Source organism: Psammomys obesus, unplaced genomic scaffold, assembly GCF_907164565.1.
Source record: "Psammomys obesus unplaced genomic scaffold, mPsaObe1.curated_primary_1811, whole genome shotgun sequence".
Taxonomy (NCBI): domain Eukaryota; kingdom Metazoa; phylum Chordata; class Mammalia; order Rodentia; family Muridae; genus Psammomys; species Psammomys obesus.
The window spans coordinates 276,226-293,744 of NW_026596466.1; the positions used below are offsets into that span (position 1 = coordinate 276,226).

General features: G+C 47.3%; 1 protein-coding gene across 12 annotated transcripts in view; it reads right to left on the reverse strand.

The window, feature by feature from the left end:
• Trrap (transformation/transcription domain associated protein) overlaps window positions 1–17,519 on the reverse strand; it is a 93,564-nt gene that overhangs the window by 39,124 nt on the left and 36,921 nt on the right. For 8 of the 12 annotated variants that reach the window (XM_055598523.1, XM_055598528.1, XM_055598524.1 and 5 more), the window contains exons 24-43: window positions 16,804–17,021; window positions 16,511–16,708; window positions 15,585–15,845; window positions 15,010–15,171; window positions 13,694–13,790; window positions 12,979–13,100; window positions 12,547–12,717; window positions 11,389–11,457; window positions 8,664–8,717; window positions 8,515–8,535; window positions 6,773–6,892; window positions 5,224–5,343; window positions 4,417–4,581; window positions 4,155–4,336; window positions 3,423–3,621; window positions 2,892–3,020; window positions 2,305–2,571; window positions 1,089–1,295; window positions 800–958; window positions 577–705 (exon numbers count right to left, since the gene is read on the reverse strand). In XM_055598523.1, the coding sequence (XP_055454498.1) occupies window positions 577–705; window positions 800–958; window positions 1,089–1,295; window positions 2,305–2,571; window positions 2,892–3,020; window positions 3,423–3,621; window positions 4,155–4,336; window positions 4,417–4,581; window positions 5,224–5,343; window positions 6,773–6,892; window positions 8,515–8,535; window positions 8,664–8,717; window positions 11,389–11,457; window positions 12,547–12,717; window positions 12,979–13,100; window positions 13,694–13,790; window positions 15,010–15,171; window positions 15,585–15,845; window positions 16,511–16,708; window positions 16,804–17,021 (3,050 nt within the window). The remainder of the gene's footprint in view (window positions 1–576; window positions 706–799; window positions 959–1,088; window positions 1,296–2,304; window positions 2,572–2,891; window positions 3,021–3,422; window positions 3,622–4,154; window positions 4,337–4,416; window positions 4,582–5,223; window positions 5,344–6,772; window positions 6,893–8,514; window positions 8,536–8,663; window positions 8,718–11,388; window positions 11,458–12,546; window positions 12,718–12,978; window positions 13,101–13,693; window positions 13,791–15,009; window positions 15,172–15,584; window positions 15,846–16,510; window positions 16,709–16,803; window positions 17,022–17,519) is intronic. The other 4 variants (XM_055598531.1, XM_055598526.1, XM_055598530.1 and 1 more) reach the window with 1 other exon arrangement.

The window sequence follows — 17,519 nt, forward strand, 5'->3', positions numbered from 1 at the left end:
GTGAGTGAAGACCCAATGCCCAAGCCACTCTAGCTGAGCTGTCTTTAAAAAACCAATAGACACACATCTCAGCCTTTTGGTATCAGTGGTTTTTGTTAGTTTGTTTCCTTTCTTTCTTTTAAAGGGAAATAGGTTTGCTATGAATGGGGCCCAGGGCCTTACACATGCCCGGCAGGCTCTCTCCTGTCAGACACAGCTCCAGCCCCTCACTGGGGGGGTTCCTAAGCAGATGCTTACTGCTGAGCCGACCCCAGCCCCTCACTACTGTATTCTAGGCAGGCACCCCATCACCAGGCCATATCCTTGGCCCCTTGCTAGTGGAATCTATGCTGCTGTGTGTGCCACACCCCAGCTTCCTCTTTCAGCCTTGTCTGCAAATAGTAAGAGACTCCGATGGTACTAAGCTAGAGAAGAGGAACGGCTGCAATGGAAAAGACCTCCAGTGGGTGCTACGCCCTGGAGCCGTTCCCAGTTCCTAACTAACTCCTGGGCAGCAGGCTCAAGAATGGACAAAATGCATGGACTACATGCACTCGGAGGAAAGTGGGCACACAGAAGGCAAGCACACGCTCTTACTGCACTGATGGCTCCGGTGGCTGTCCTGAAGCGTTTCACATCCTGCGCGGAGTCTACAGACAGACCTCTCTTAATGGACACGGAGTTGATGCTTTCTCCACCAGAACTTGGGTCCATGTCAGAATCCGGCTTGAAAAACACACAGACACACCAGATTTTACTGACTGATTCCCAGGGGAAGTGTAAGGAGCCCAGGAGAGAGAACAGAGGCTGACAGTCCCACCTGCTGGTCCTTGATCCTCTGCAGTTCCCACTTGATAACAACTTCAGAGAGGTCCACAGCCAGCCTCCTCTGCTCAATGGTGACACTGGGTGTGAAGCCCAGCCTTTGCATGGCACTGACCATGTGCTGTACCAAGTGGTGCCGCACGGGGTAGTACACCTGCGGGCATGGAGCCACCATCCCATTAGCTTTTACTCGAAGGGGCGTGGCCACCCTTCTGACGGGATGAGCAGGGGCCCGAAGCCAGTATCCGAGGCTGTGCACACACGTCTGCTGTTGCTTTGCATACCTTAAAGTGCTGCACTATGAGGTGAAGAATATGCACCAGCTGGGGGACCGTGTGGCCCTCCTCCACAATGATCTTCCTGGTCCAGTGTGTCAGCATCTGGTGTCCATCCTCCATGCGAGCTGGCACCGCTGGGGTCAATATGGCCATTGCTTGTCTCACAATCGCTCGGGCTTCCATTGCATGAGCCTTGAGCAGACTGTGGAAAACCTAGAAAAAGAAATGCCAGCTCCAGGGGATCTGATGCCCTCTTCTGTTCCCTGTGATATATACTGATGTGTATATATGTGCATACATGTACACACACCACACATACATATACATATGCATGCATACATACACACATATATCATGCAGACCAAACTCCTATATATATATATATATAAATTTTTTAAAGCTATTTCACAGGAAGGTCAGATTTAGAAGCCTACAAGATGACTCAGCAATCAAGGAGCCACACAAGCCTGCTGACCTGGGTTTAACCCCTAGCACCCACACATAAAGGAATCAACTCTGACTGGCATGTGAGCATACCCACATACATCTCCCTCCCCCACTCCCTGAGACACATGCACACACGCAAAAAACAAGTTAAAATAGACAGTCAACAAGAATCAGAAAGCCAAATGCACTCGGTGGGATGCCTGAGGAAGAACGAGAGCGGGGCTGGAGAGGACCAGGGAGCAGCAATCACCACAGGTGGAGTGTTCACACTGCCAAGTTTGTCTTTAATGCCCTCGAAGGCTCAGTGTGAGAAAACACATCCTAGCAGACATTCCGTGTGATAACTAGCCTCTCCACAGATGCTCCCTTGGCTGTAAAGACACGGGTGATGCTCCAGCTGACCACCCTGCCACATTGCAAATCACTTTCTTCTCTCAATCCAAGTCCCTGTCCTATACTCCACTTTAGGGGCTGAAGCAGAAGGATCACTGCAAGTTCCAGGACAGCCTGGGCTCCAGTCAGAACCCAGCTCATGAACTCTCTGGTCATTCTCCTCAGTCCCTGTCATCCTCAATTATTTTTCTCTACAATTTTGATTATTCACTAGGAGAATCTAGTAGTGACTGTTTCTTATAGTTTTTGTAGGGCAGAAACGAGGGCCCCACCACCACCGTTTTTGGTGACTTTGAGGAAAGATGACAGAGTGGATTAGGCTGTCCAGAAAGCAAAGAGTACTCGAGTCCAGCTAAGACCATGGGGGACAGGAGGCAGGCACCTGGAGAACGATTTTCTTATGGATGGCGAATTTGGCAATGATATGTGCCAGCAGCAGGTGTCCGCTGTATTTGCAAGCGGGATCCACACAAGCCTTAGAGAGCAGGCAGGGCCATGCGAAGGTCATCAGCCGGCGCAGCTTGCTGTTGCGGTTCTTGTTGTTGTCGTGGATGTGGTGGGGGGCATGCTCCACCAGCAACGTGGCATACTGCAGGAGGTAGATGCGCAGGGAATCCAGCATGTCTGCCTGTTTCTCAGGGTCCAGGACCTGAAGGAAAAGCAGGAACTCTCTTTGGATTTTTATTATGATCATCTAAGTCTGGCCCTTAAAATAAACGTTAAAGATATTCTTTTGGGGACTGAGGAGATGGCTTAGTGGATAAAAACACTTGCTGCCAAGGTTTGCACCCTGGGTTCAATTCCAGTAAACCGCACGGTAGAAGGACAGAATTTCCTCGTTATCCTGACCTACATAAATACAAACACACACACACATACACACACAGGACATGGGAACCCCAAGGAAAATCTTATTCCCACAAACCCAGACCACGGGCATACACACTCAAGTGCTCCCAGGGACAGCACCTTGGTTATAAACACACTGGTGATACTCTCGGGGTTGTCTCCTTCTGGATTAGGAGGGCCCAAGAGCTGTTCTCCTTCCCCCTTCTCGAAGCTATACAAGAAAGCAGGGTTTAGGATGTGCTGCAGAACCTGGGGAAAGATCACACAGGAAGCAAATCAGAGCTGTAGAAAAAAAAAATTGTTTGGGAGGAGGTGGGGAGTAAGTCACATCCTGCACAATCAAGAAGGTAGGACTTAAGCAAGAGAGCAATTGCTCATCTTGACTTCCAGCCAAATGGCAACTGCCAGAGGAAGCCAAAAAGTTCAGGAATAGAGTGCCAACCTCTGCCTGGCTTTTTCTGCTCTCTGACAAGTTAGGAACACAAGGAAATGAATACTGGTTCACAGCAGGATCTGCCCTGCGTTATTAAGGCCACACACAGTTGGACCCACTACATAGCATCTGCAGAGATGTGGCTCATCAGGAATAGGCTCAAGTTCCTAGGAAATGGCCGACACCTGCTGCCACCTCCTGCTAACAGTGGGACTCACCTTTGCTTTCAGTTCATCTCCAAAGTTGGGGTCATTAAACTCTACAAAGCGGAAAAAGAGTGCACGCTTTTGCGTGATACTGTAATTTTTTGGAATCTCTTCTTCCATATACTCTTTCAAGAAGGTCATGTTGCACAAGAAGCGACCAGTGAAGGCCCGGAGTAGCTGGAACAGCAGCTCTATGTCACCATAGTTCCTTCTGAAGGGCCAGAACAAGTAAGAGGTTAGCTTGCAGCCAAGTCTTTGACTATACAGAATCCAGATTTTCAACTTTTTCCATTTTCTCATCTTGTGTCATACACATTCATATGCTTGATTCTGCATGTGTGTGGGAGGCCCACGGTTGATGTCTGGAGTCATCTCAGATTTCTCTTTATTCATGGACACACTCTCTCAATCAAACCCAGAACTCATTGATAAGGGATAGTCTGACGAGCCAGCTTGCCCTGGGGAACCCCAACTCTGCCGACTAATACTAGAATCACAAGCTGACTGCAACACCCACCTGCCATTTCTGTGGATCCCAACTCAGGTCCTCATGAGTGCAAAGCACTGAATCACCTTCTCACATTTTAAAGACTTGAGCCCCAACTCACATTTTGAAGACTTGAGTTACCATCTATCCTCTGTAACAAATCTGACCATAAATAGCCATGGACCCAAAGACCAGGCACATCAGGGGCAAGCCCACAACCCAGGCTTTGCACAGAGGAAGGCAGCCAATGTACCCACTTGCAATAGTTCAGTAGACAGAAGGCCAGAAGCTTGGGCTCCTTCCAATTGGTGGCAGCCATGTTCTCTTTGCGGTGTCTTTCTTGAAAGGTCTCGCTTACCCACACTCGCCTCAGCTGGCTCACCAGGGAGTGCTGATTGGCCAGCCAGGCATCATCGTTTTTAACTATGATGCTTATGATCTATAAGAAAAGAGGCATGCATCAGGGATCTGCAGCTCGGTCTCACCAAAGGGGATTTGGGTTCTAATGAAGATGGCTACCTTGATGGCCTGGAATTGGAGGTCCAGGCGCATGTTACTGGTGCTGGGGGAGCCGGGACGGACTGCCGTCTGTGCACCACCAGGCAGTAGCAAGGTGATAAACCTGTTGGGGTTTGCTGCCAACACATCCCTCAGAGGCCTGGCATCTTTGTGTTTTAAGAAACTCTGAAAGCAAAAGAATGAAGAAAGCTGCCTGGATCAGATCAAACTCATAAAGGTGGGAAGACACAATTCCTAAGATTCTTGGTCATTTCTTCAAGAAGGCAAACAAACAAATAAAAACAAGCATAGAGAAAAACAGCAAGCACCTTTCTAGAAAAGTTGTTGCTGCCCGGGAATGGCGGCACTTACCTTTAACCCTAGTGCTTACAGGCAGAGAACAGCCAGTCCCAGGCCAGTCAGAGCTACATAGAGAACTCCCCCTCAAAAGAGTTAAAAAGAAAAAAAAAAAGATGCTGGGCTGGAGAGATGGCTCAACAACTAAACGCACTGCTGCTGTTCCAGAGGTCCCAAGTTTAAATCCCAGCACCCATTCCACACACAGAAACAAGCACAGCATGAAAAAAAATGATGTTTCTCAATGGTAATCCTAACTGTGTTCATCTGTTACAACCACCAAAATCCTCCCAACTAACTCTTGGGCTGTAGCTTTGCAGACGTGATCAAATAGCCATGAGGTTCCTGACATGCAGACCTCTGAGAAACAGGAGCCAAGACACTGAGTGGTGGAACCCAGGCTTGTTACAGGCCGAGCACACTGGCTGATGGCACTTCGCAGGGGCCCTCTAGAGTCACACAGGCTCCTACCATGAACATTCGGCTCCACTGGGGGTCATTCAGGGTCGCCTCCATCATAAACAGCTCCACCGTCTGCGAGGGGTGTCGTGTCAGGAACTTGATAAGAGGTTCTCTGAATGGACTGCCCGCCTACGAAACACGGGCAGAGATGCAACCCACACCAGCCTTCTCAAAGGCCTTCCAACTGTCACCATGAAACAATGCAACCTCCTCCAGCTACGCCATAATCAAGTATTAATACCAATATCTTTCTACGGTCAGATGTTTTCATTTAAAGCTTTGTAATAAAATGAAGCAGGCACAGCAGAACATTCCTGTAGTCCAGTGTTTGCGAGCCTAAGTGCAGAGGAGGGCCAAAAGCTTAAGACCGGCCTGGGAGACTTGGCAAGATCTGCAAGTTTTTCTCTGACCTCTACAGTGCACTGGAGTATGTGTGTGCCCACATAACACACAAACAGGCAATGAAAAGAAAACGGTGCTTTCCAGTAACTGTTCTGTTTAAAAAAAAAAAAAGCCACCATGCTGACAACAATATCAATCAAATGCTATTCTCAGCTTTAATCAGAGAAGCTTCTCTTTATAATTAACAACAGTGGATGCAGAGACTTAGGCTGCTCATGGTGCTGAGAATAAGAACGAATGAGGGCTCAGTCCTAAATAGGACATTTTTCACAACTCCATCTAAGGCTTGGAGAAGACTGCTGAAAGATGGAAGAGAGGGGCTGGAGAGATGACTCAGAGGTTAAGAGCACTGGCTGCCTTTCCAGAGGATTCTGGTTCAATTCCCAGCACCCACATGGCAGGTCACAATTAACTCACATGTAACTCCATTCCAGGGGATCTGACACCCTCACACTAATGCTAAGAAATGAAGAAAAGAACAGAGGAGAGGAGGGGAGCAGAGCGGAGGGGAGGAGAGGAGAAGAAAAAAGAAAGAAAACAAAAAAAACAAAACAAAACATAAAAGCCAGAAACAGGAGATGGATGTGGCATAGCCAACATAGAAAAGAAAAGCCAGTCGTGGATACAGTTGTAGCTCGCAGGGTCCCAACCCTTTCCGCAGACTTCTGATGTATTCTAGAAGAGGTGGGTGTCATTATCTTCATGTCTGAAGTAGCTGAGAGACAACCAGGCTCCCCTGGGTCATTACTATGGTCATTAGGTTGGTCCTAGTCAAACCCAATGGGTCACAAAACAATATCAAAAAACAAAACAAAAACAAACAAACAAAAACACCCCATAGAAAAGGGACTAGATGTATAAGCAAGGATTGACAGGAGTGGGAAGGAGATAAGAAAAGATACTGGGTGAAATTAATCATAATGCACTCTACATACATGTATGAAGTTGTCAAATAACAAACCTAACTGATTTTTTTTGAGTCACAAAACACAACACATACATATACTCATGAAAACTGGAGGAAACAGGAAGGGGTCATATGATCCGAATATACAATACAGGTATATAAAATTGTCAAGTAAACACATTGTAAAATAAAAATATTACAAGCAATAAATGACAGGCAAATCAGAATTAACCCTCAGTCTGGCCGTACCTCAATCAGCATGGCACGCTCTGTCTTCATTACAACCTCCAACAAAGGTTTGACCAGCGTTTGAGGTGCAGCTGGGATCAGATGGAAAAGGTTTATAATTGCCGAGCAAATCTTCATTTCCTAATAAAGAAAACCAGAAACCATAAATAGGTCAATCAGTTTTGTGGATGGGAAACAGTAATCACTACAGACCTTACTACCATGTAGCTACATTCACAAGGCTGGCCACCAAAGCAAAGAGATAACATGGAAAAGCCACAACTTACCGGACTTACATCACAATTCTGTTTTGTCCCGAGGAAACTCACTGCCCTAACCCTTCAGTTCACCTGTCTGAGGGGGCAGGGCTCAGTGTGCCTGATGTGTTTACTATGGCCTTTTGGACCCTGTGTCACCCTGTGCTAGCCCACCTCATGGAGGTAGGGACCATCAGTCACATCTGGGATGTGAGAGTACTGTCCACTGCATCATGGAAACTTCGAAGACACCAAGTTCTGAGAGCACAGAATTATTTTGCCCTCAAAACCCAGTAGTCAGGGGAGTTCCTCGAGAAAAAAAAAAAAAAAAAAAAAAAGTTGAAGTAGCAATATGAGCAATGAGTGGGAATAACGCTAAGAATTAGTCAGCCAGGCTAGAGCCAAAGCTGGCAGACAGCTGTGCTGGGTCCAGTTAGTGCGGGCCCTCCTGAGCACTGCTCTGTACTGCGCGCAGCCCACTCGGTGCCAGGCAGCTCCAGGGTCATCTCTGGTCAGTCTTCTGCTGCTAAGGGACCTCTCTCCCTGGCTGCTGGGAAGGAAGAGCCCGGAGGTTCCACCCTGCACCACGTGTGAACTGTGTCGGAGGCTCTTGGAGGCAAAATGGGGATGACAGACACTGGCCTGCAGGAGCCTGAGCCCAGGATGAGATGGTGTTTAAACACCAAAGTAGGAACCCAGCTGTAAGCAAACACACTGCTCAGCACCGCCTCACCCTACTTTACATTTAAGTCTTAAAGGCAGTGATATTCTCTCCCGAAGTTACATTTTAAAAATGGTAGTTTATGCTATAGATTTTTTTTTTTCAAAGCAGAAATACAGAAAAATTCTCCTTTGCTTTCTGTAAGAGTGCCGGAATGTACTGTCATCCCCATTTTAGAGGGAGACCTTAGCAAGGCTGTCCAAAGACTCAGCGCTGTAACTGTATCAGTGTGTATGGACACTCTTGAGAGCAGAAAAGGTAGGAAGAAAGGGGGAGAGGGGAGGAGAGAGAGAGAGAGAGAGAGAGAGAGAGTGTGTGTGTGTGTGTGTGCATTCATGAGCCCTAGGCAGACAGGCTCTATCTAGTCTGAAGGAGCTGGCGAGTCAGTGTGACAGGATGCAATCACTCCATGTGGCAGGTGTGGGTATCCTGTGTGGACTTTCTTCTCAGGAGGCTGCTGGCGGCTTGTGCTTGTCATGAATGCTAGGACAGGGGAGTCAGCTCAGGCTCAGCTAGCACTGAGAGACTGCAACTCTGACACACACAAAACACACAAGAACTTAGGGTCTGGCTTAAACGTCCTAATGGAGAAGAACATGCTTGGCATCCGGACAGTTCACAGCAATGATACTAGACAGCTCCGCCACAGACAAGACAAGTACAGGTCACCGCACTCAAGGGCACAAGGCACTCTGTCCACTACAGGATCACAACACAGCTAACAAAGTCACGGCAAAACCAAATGCGACAACGACCCCCTCCTGCAGCTTCACTGCAGTTCTCACCTCTACCCCTTCCATGGCAGGCTGAACCAAAACAAAAGTCACAGCATGAAAAAACGGGCAACCAAACGGTAAGGAGAAAAGAAAAAGGAAAAATCAAAAGTGTTCTTCACATTGCAAGTCATAACTGACTTAGATAAGGTTGCTCTCACCTCAAACTGACAGAATGGAGACAAGGAGCACCTCCCGCACTCTGAAATGCTCTCCTGAGGATGGGGAGGAAAATCATCTTTTTCTATTGATGTCATTGACAGAGAAACTTCCCACATACTCAAACACAGGCAGGGTTATTGGGGTTAACAGGACAGTACAGGCACAATAATCAGGAAGCACACAGTAGTTAGACACTGCGGCAGAAAGCACACCGTCACTTTCACACATCAACGGCCCTTGTTAGGGTCTAATCGACTGGGTTTCTTCCCTGAGTCAAACAGTAAAATCACAGTTTCAGAATCCTTGTGCAAGGAAAGAAACAATAAGACTTTGTTGTATGCAAGCACGCTTTAGAAGGACTTCTCGGAGTGAATAATTCAAGACTTTATGTCAAGATTTTATGTCAAATAGTTTTTAAATAACGACTAAATTCTTCCCCAGCTGGTCACGAGAGAACCAGATGGTGCAGCCTCATTCACTAGGCATGTCTAAGCCCCCACACCATGAAGAAACTGGACCATTAGAGTAACAACCCCTACCCCAGTTAGTGCTAACAGAGACAGCCCAGTGTCTCAACTGAGGGACTGGCCACCGGTCTGGCCTGTGGGCATAGCTGTGGAGAACGGCTCTGAGTAACTGATCTAGGAGAGCCCAGCCGCTGTGGGTGGTAACAGCACCATACCCAGGCTGTATGAAAGAGCTGGCTAAGCATGAGTCTAGGAACAGGGCGGCAAGCAGTTTCTTCTGTGGTTTCTGCTTCAAGCTCCTGTCCTGACTGCCCTCCGTGATGGTCTCTAACCTATAAACTAAACAAACCCCTTCCTCCCTAACCTGCTTCTGGTCAGAGTTTCTTATCACGGCAACTGAGAAAACTAGAACGCCCCAGAGGGGGTTATGCTATGTGGTCAAGCAGTTTCTGCAAAACCAGCATTGTGCACGTTTCCAGGTGTCACACATGGTTCCACAGAAGCTCAGTGTCAAAGGAGAAGGCAGGCTGCCCAGACACAGAACCTGACCAAAGCTCGACCCACAGGGCAGTCAAATTACAGAGCTTGTACTTATCTTTCAGTCAACTACTTAGGATGTAGTCAAATATGAGGTATCAACTAAGAGCTCAAGAGCTGAGCAGGGCCTGGCCTTGAGTACAAATGCTAAAGCCAGGGTGACCCACACTGCTGTGAAAGCCAATGCTGTGGCCTGAGCCTCAGACACGGCCACCAAAGCAGAGTGCTGTTCATGCAGGGCAGTCACTCACAAGGAGGATCCCATGCTTGGGGATACAACTGCACCCCTGTCTTCTCAGCCCACACCTTCAAATCACAGTACAAAAGTTCATAGTTACTGTTTAAATTTAATAGAAGTCATTTACTTACACAATGGAGTTCTGGCTTTTGTTGTTCTTAAAACATTTTTTTAGTGCCCTCATTTACTAGATGCAGGCACATGCCAGGGCACATCGGGAATGTCAAAAGACAACTTTCAGGGCATCAGTCCTTTCCTTCCACTGTGTCAGTCCCAAGGACTGAATTCAGGTTGTCAGGCTCAGTGGCTATAGCCTTTAACTAGCTGAACCATCTCATGGTCCCTCTGATATTTAGAGTTCATTTAAATGCTTAGTCTCAAACTGACTGTGTGTTTTAAAGATCTAGTTATCTTTTAACATCTGTGTAGGCATCTAAGAGAGGAGATGGGAGAACAAGCATAGAGCTTGCTGCTCCTGCTCCCAGCGTGCAGGCTCTATCGGCACTCTGTTCTACTCTCCTCCATAACCTTATCTGAGTCTTAATACACCAGCAAGAAACCTTCCGATGGGCCTTCCAAGAAAGAGCTTTAAAAGTCCTGGTTGATGTCTGCTTAGGTGGCACTTTGGAAGCAGAAGAAACAGGACACAGAGAAAAACAAAAACAAACAAACAAACAAAAACCACCTCGAATACAGATGTCCAAAACAAATGACACAATAAAGTCAAAAAAGAATTCCAAGTTGGACTGAGGCAAAACGTCCAACAAGGAACGCCAAGTGGGGTTCCTGAATGGGGATGCCACTATGAAAGCATCCCACCAGACAGCAACCTTGCAGAAAATACCGAAAAATTAGCATATGCGATTTTAGAGTCAAAACAGCAAGAAGCCTGTATTTTTTAAAAGAGACAAGAGGCTGTGCGGATAGACAGCGGATACTTAAGGACGCTTAGTTATATTAGTTTCCCCTAAACACTAGGTAACCTAAATTTGCTGTGGGCGCTAGCCGTTTAATTTTTAATAAACAACGGAGGCGTGAGGAGACTATTCCTAGAAACTACCCATGTCGGTATTTACGGGATGCTTTACTAAGTCCCAACAAATCTCTCGGTTTTCCCGGACAATCACAATCAGTTAGACACAGGGAGTGTACCAACCAGTAGTGAAGAAAAGCAATGGAAACAAAAGCTGTGGAACGGAAGGGCACCACCATGTAAGGGACAATACAGAAGATACACTGCTTATAAAAAGACTAGTAAAACGGAAACATCGCATACTTCTGGAATGCTGTCCACAGAAGAGTCACATTACAGTGAGCCCAAAGGAGCTTATAAAGAAGCATAAAGAGGACCGCTGAGCCAGTAGGAGCAACAAAGCACACTGCTCATGAACTGGGACCCCTGCTTCTGGAGTGCACGACTGTTAACCTCCAACACCAGCTGTGCAGTGTGAGCACCCTCCCAGAAACAAGCTGGCCACTTACGTTTCCGTCACTCCTCTGGCCCCCTTTGTGGGTGATGACCACCACTTCCATCCACTTGCGCAGATGTTGCTGTTAAAAAAAGAAAACACAACAAAGCACATCCTCAGATACAACTTTGTGAGAAATACTGCCCTCCAGCAGAAATCTGCAGTCATCTGACTTCCCTCATACTTGACAGGACCACAGTGTTCCCATTACAGTAAAACAACCTAATCATCCAGCAAGACATAAATGACAGGTGTGGGCTCCCTTGCACTGTAAACAAAAAGGCCGGGCTTCAGCAGGAGGCAACAGTGTTTGATTTATAGTGAACACCTGAGGTGCAAGACACCAGGCCCAGCATTTTCCTTTCAAGTTACCACTGTTCTCCGGACGCTGGGACGGACTGGGGCAGAAGCAGAGAGGTGAACAGAGACTCCCATCTGGGCCAGCAGCTTCTGGTCCAGAGAAAAAAATGAAATGAAGCACAAGGTGCATGCTATGCAAAGACAAAATGTATTTATGAGAAGTGGCCAAGTGTTGAATGGGGTCTCTCCAAGACACAAGTGCTCTTGGAGAGACGGGGATGGCAAAGAGCACCTAGGAGGAGAAGGCCGAGTGTGCACCAAGGGCTCTGGCAGCTACCATGGCTGAAGGGAACCCAGGGAAAGGGCTGCTAAGACAAACACTAATTCCTTTTGATCAGAGGCTGGACAAAGGGCTCCCTGTGGACATCCATGAGATGCCATGAAGCCCAGTACTTTGCAGAAGCTTCTCAGCAACCACAGAAAACGACAGTGTACTAATAGGCAAAGCATGCAGACAATGAATGCTGCGTTCCTTTAAAAGAAATAGTCATATATCCTATGATAAACACATAATACCTGGAAAGACACACAGGCTGCCTTCAAAAAGGGGTGCCAAGGATGCAAAGGAAACTGCGAACTTTTATGCCTTTTGCAAATTTTTGTTGTTGTTTTATTGCATGTAGCCCTGGCTGGCCTGGAACTTGATGTGTAGACCAGGCTGGCCTCAAGCTCAGAGTGGGGATTAAACAAAAGAATGCAGCAACATACCCAGCCACCTTTTGCATTTTAACAGTATGAATGCTGTTTATTTCTAAAAGTCCTTTCATTTGTTTACTGCATCATGTAATAAGTTTAAACCTGTTTAGCTTACCATCATCTGATCGCAAAACTTATCATTGAAGGAATTTGGGAAGAGGCGAGTAACAGAGGTGAGCCGATTCACGACATTCAGGGTCAAGCTCCGGTAATCTCCCAGCATCATCAGCAAAGGCCGCATGTGCGTATGAATCTGATCTACTTCTATAGTGGCACCTTCCAGAAACTAGTGGAAAAGGGAGAGTTGCCCAGATAAATAGGCCTCAGGAGAAGTAACATAATGAAACTCACAACCAACTCCAACGTCAGTTTGCCCTTGGGAAAAGGGAACATTAACTTCAGGTTTCCCAGAAACCTGATCAGATCAGAGCTCAGCCATGCTGTTTCAAGGCTCAATACAACACAGGCAGAGCCGCTGCAGCTCCGTGAATGCTGACCAGACAGGGCTATGGATCCCAGGTGCAGGACACGAGGCTCAGACACTAACCTTCCTCATGCAGGCTTCTCCAGCCTCCTGCAGCTCACTGTTGGTAGAGTTGAGGGCTTTGAAGAGAGCAGCAATGATTTTCTCCCTGGACTGGGGTAGATAATTACAGGCAGCGAGGGCATCTTTGGAGAGAAAAATGAGTAAGTTTTTATTATTCATCTGAGAAACAATTTTCTTCTTTAAAGGATCCTACCGATCACAAACCACTAACCCTCCCCTCCTGTTACCTGCCTTGAGAAAAACAATAGAGCTGGGTTTGGTGGCACACACCTTTAACCCCAGCACTAGGAAGGCCAAGGCACTCAGATCTCTGAGTTCAAGACCAGTCTGGTCTACAGAGTCAGTCCCAGGATAGACAGGGATATAGAGAAAAACCATGTCTCAAAAAAACAAAAAACAAAAAAGGATGGGAGGGGAAGCCTCTGAGTTTGATGGAAATGGCTCTACGTGGTGAGTACGACAGTTCTCTTACACAAGAACATTCAATTCAATTAACAGAATAAAGACAAACATCCAATTCAATTAACAGAATAAAGACAAAACTACTTCAGTCCCACCAATGCCAGGACATGCTGACATCCAGCACAGTTTCTAACTCCATCTTTAAAAGGCCACACAAAACTAGACATTTTAGAATAATTACCATGAAGGCCCACCCCCTCCTTTGTAACAATTCTATGCTCAGTAACTTGATCCACACTGGCCGTGCACTTACTTAATGCTGCAATCCGTAAAGGCACGAGTGAGGGAAGGCTTTTGTAACAAGGCAGCTTGGTCAGAGCTGACTCTTCAGCCTCACACAAATTCAGCAGCTGGTAGAGAGAGAGAGAGAAAAAAAAAGATGTAAGTTTATCCCACTTCTCCTGGGGTAAAAGAAAGATTACAAATTAGACACAACATCAATTTGTCACAAACACTGCAAGAAAATTAATCCAGAAACTCAACTCAAAGCCTAAAGAAATTCAACAATTAACTGAAGGCCCACTTCACTTCCTCACGCTAAAGTGAACCTCAGGGTGAGGTTCTCTCTACTTCTCACCACGGGGTGAGACAAACCCAAGATCACACCTGACTTGTTGTGGCACCGAGTTGTCTGTCAATCTCGTACTAGCCAATGTACTGCCCTCGTGTCCAGAGCTTCCCCAGGGATGGAGAGACAGGCCACAGCCCATGTAGTCCTTGCGATGATTGGTTTTAATTGACAACTTGGAAAGAGGGTCTCAATAGGGCATAATCTAGATTACGGCTGTGGAGGACCGCTTGACTACGCTAATTAATATGAGAAGCCCTACACTGAACAGAGCAACACCATTCCCGGGTGGCTGCACTACTCTCTGTTCTAAGTTCCTCCCCTGACCTCCCTGCAGGTAGACTATAACTGTTTCCTTAAGCTATTTTTTTTTTTTTTTTTGCTGGTATTATTTTTATCCCAACAGTACAGGAAAGGATGACAGAGATGGCGATCGCCACCGGGCAGCTACAAATCCACAGGTGGCACACAGGCACCTGGTCTAGTACTGGGCGTCTAGTACTTAAAACACCACATGCTTTTTCTATTACTATTTCCCCATTGTCCCTACTCGTGTCTTGGAAAACCAAAACAGGCTTTTAAGCTTTACCATTTCTCTTCAAGATTTATTTTTACTTTTCTGTGTGTGTGAGTGTTTGCCTGAACGAATGCGTGTGTACCACCGTGAACGCCTGGTGCCCAAGGATACTAGCATAGAGTTGTATCCCCCAAAGGGAGTTACACACAGTTGTGAGCTGCCATGGGGCATGCAGGCACATATACACGACAGTGAGTACATAAAATCCATTTAAAAGGAACTTGGAATGTGACCTGCAGATGCCACTCCACAGCAAGGCAACGCTGTGCTGAGAGCTCTGGGCATCACAGTTCCTGGGATGCCAGGAGCAACACACCTGCTCCAAGCGCCTCGCCAGGCTGCAGCTGGCTCTCTCCGCAGCTGCCTGGCCTCCAGCACAGGCCGGCAGCCATCAGCACCCACGCCCTCACATGCCACGCCCTACCTCTGTGTAGAACACCTTGTGCTCCACCACGTTGAGGTCCATCGTGAAGAGCCGAGGCTGCAGCGTGGTACAGAAGGTGTTGCCCTCCATCAGACCAATCTGCGCATTGGCAGGCTGGTGACGCAGCAGGTGCTTCTTTGGTGGGACCATGTCCTGAAGGACCTGTAAAAAAGCAAGGAGGGGTGCCACCTGTCAGATGTCCCTCAAAAGCAAAGACCTCTCATTGTCATATTCCACAGGAGCCAATTTGAGAAATGTGACGTGAAGTCATCACAGAGGCCTAAACTTTCATTAGGGGGAGGACATATCAAATGTCAAAATGCAGTGTAGACCGTGTCAGAGACACTTAGCTCCTAGCACTCCAAAGCGACCTCACAAACAACCACAGAAGTCCCACATGCTGATACACACCCTTGAAACCAGCCTTCCTTCTATTCTTACGAACAGCTACGGACACACACCGCTATCTGTACATCAAAGGTTCCAGAGTATACATACAATAGCCCTTCTGACACAGAATCCTGTAACTTAGATTTGAAGCAGAAAGAGCCCTGCTATCCATGTCAGAATCTTACCTCTTTATGTGGCTCCATAATCACGGTGACACTTTTTCCGGTGACTTGGGCCAGGACCTGCAGCGAATGCATGGCTTGCTTTCTCACAGTGGAGTTTGGAGAGGTCACCTCCCGAACCAAATCATGGGTCACGTGGTGAAATGATTTCTCCTGAGCTGCCATAATCTCTTCAGCTCTCTCCTCATCTTTCAAAGGTGTTGCACACCTCATCAGGAGCTGCTCCAGGGTGGTCTTCGCCATGGCAACTGCCCCATTGGAAACCTGGAGGTAGAGGAAGCCTTAGAAGGAACACAGGGTGTTGCCACCCACCAGACCCCCAAGTCTCATACACTCATAAGGGAGGAGGGAGCTCATGGCCACTGTGCCAGATTCAAGGAGAAAAGACCACTACATAGCATCCGTCTGGCACATTAAGGTCAAAATTACCTCCTTGTAGGTACTTACTGTTTGCCCAGACCCTGGCAAGCCCACTAGCTTCTACTAGGATGAGTCAGATCTACACATGGGCTCATAAATAATGATATGCCTAGGGCTGCCAATGTGGCTCAGAGGGTATAGGAGCTAGCTGCCCAGCCTGACCACCCCAATTTGATTCCCACAAGTTGTCCTCTGCTCTCCATACTCATGCTGTGGCATGTCCCCATCCAATAAAGTATGTGAACAAAAACTAAGAAACAAAAACAATGTCAGGCCCGTGGGGACCTTTGCAGTACCCAGCATTCCTTTCAGGTCCACTCTGAACCAAGGTAACAGGGAAGGTACCTGGACACAATATATGGGCATTAGGAGCTGTCCATGTATTAAAGACGCTGTCATGACACCCAGGACCAAAGTTTCTTCGCTGGGAAGAATGTCTGAGACCAAGAGCTCTGCAGGCAGATCAACTCTCACAAGCAGTGTCACCATTGAGAGCACCCATGACCTACCTCTCCTGTGAGGTCCATCATAACAAAGAGCAGAGCTTTGAGGAATGTCTGCTGGTTCTGGAGAACCCACGTGAGTGGAAGCCGCTCCATGAGAAACTTGATGGACACCACGCCCCCCAGCTTTGCATACCAGGCCTGCTCATAGCAGCAGGCACACAGGCGCTCCACGATGTAGGAGAAGAGGGGCAGCTGGCACGCCTAGAGAGAAACAAGGCAAGAATAAGGCAGTGCTGCCATCCGGAAGCCACCAGCTTCTAGAACAAGAAAGCTTCAAATTACTCAGATGTCCTCACCCTCTCCTTTGAGCCCAGGATGATGCTTGCCACATCAAATATCACGGCTAGGGCCACTTCCCCAATTTTGCACAGTTCCTTTTCTTCATAAGCCATACAGATAGCTATTGCGTCAATAAGGACCAAGGGATCCATTCCTTTGGACCCGTTTTCTTCACTGTGGAACATGGCTGTGCTGGGCTGGCTACCCACCTGGTAACAAGGCAGCAAGAAAGGACCTGGAAAGAGAGGGAGCAGGCACACAACAAAGCTGTGGTCAATCACGGGAACAGGCATGACCTCCAATTACAGGTCAGCTTCACTTTCCCCTGGGGTTAAGAACTGAAGCCAGCACTAATATTCTAATTGCATTTTATTATTCTGTACATGTATAGATTGTATGTGGGCATGCATATGTCATGGTCCAAGAGAACAAATTGCAAGGGGACATCCTCTAACTAGACTAGTCTTCTAGTAAAGAAGGAACACCAACCCACTCACAAAAACTTGGACTCAAAATTTATTCTGCTACAAGATGTGCAGGGATAAAGATAGAGCAGACAGAGCAGAGATTGCTGGCCCAACCACTGACCCACCCTATCAGAGAGTGCCAATCCTGACACTATGAATGATATTCTGCTAAGCTTGCAGACAGGAGCCTGACAGAGTTGTCCTGTGAGAGGTTCTACGCAGCAGCTCCTCAAAACAGATGTCAAGACTCACAGCCAAACATTGGG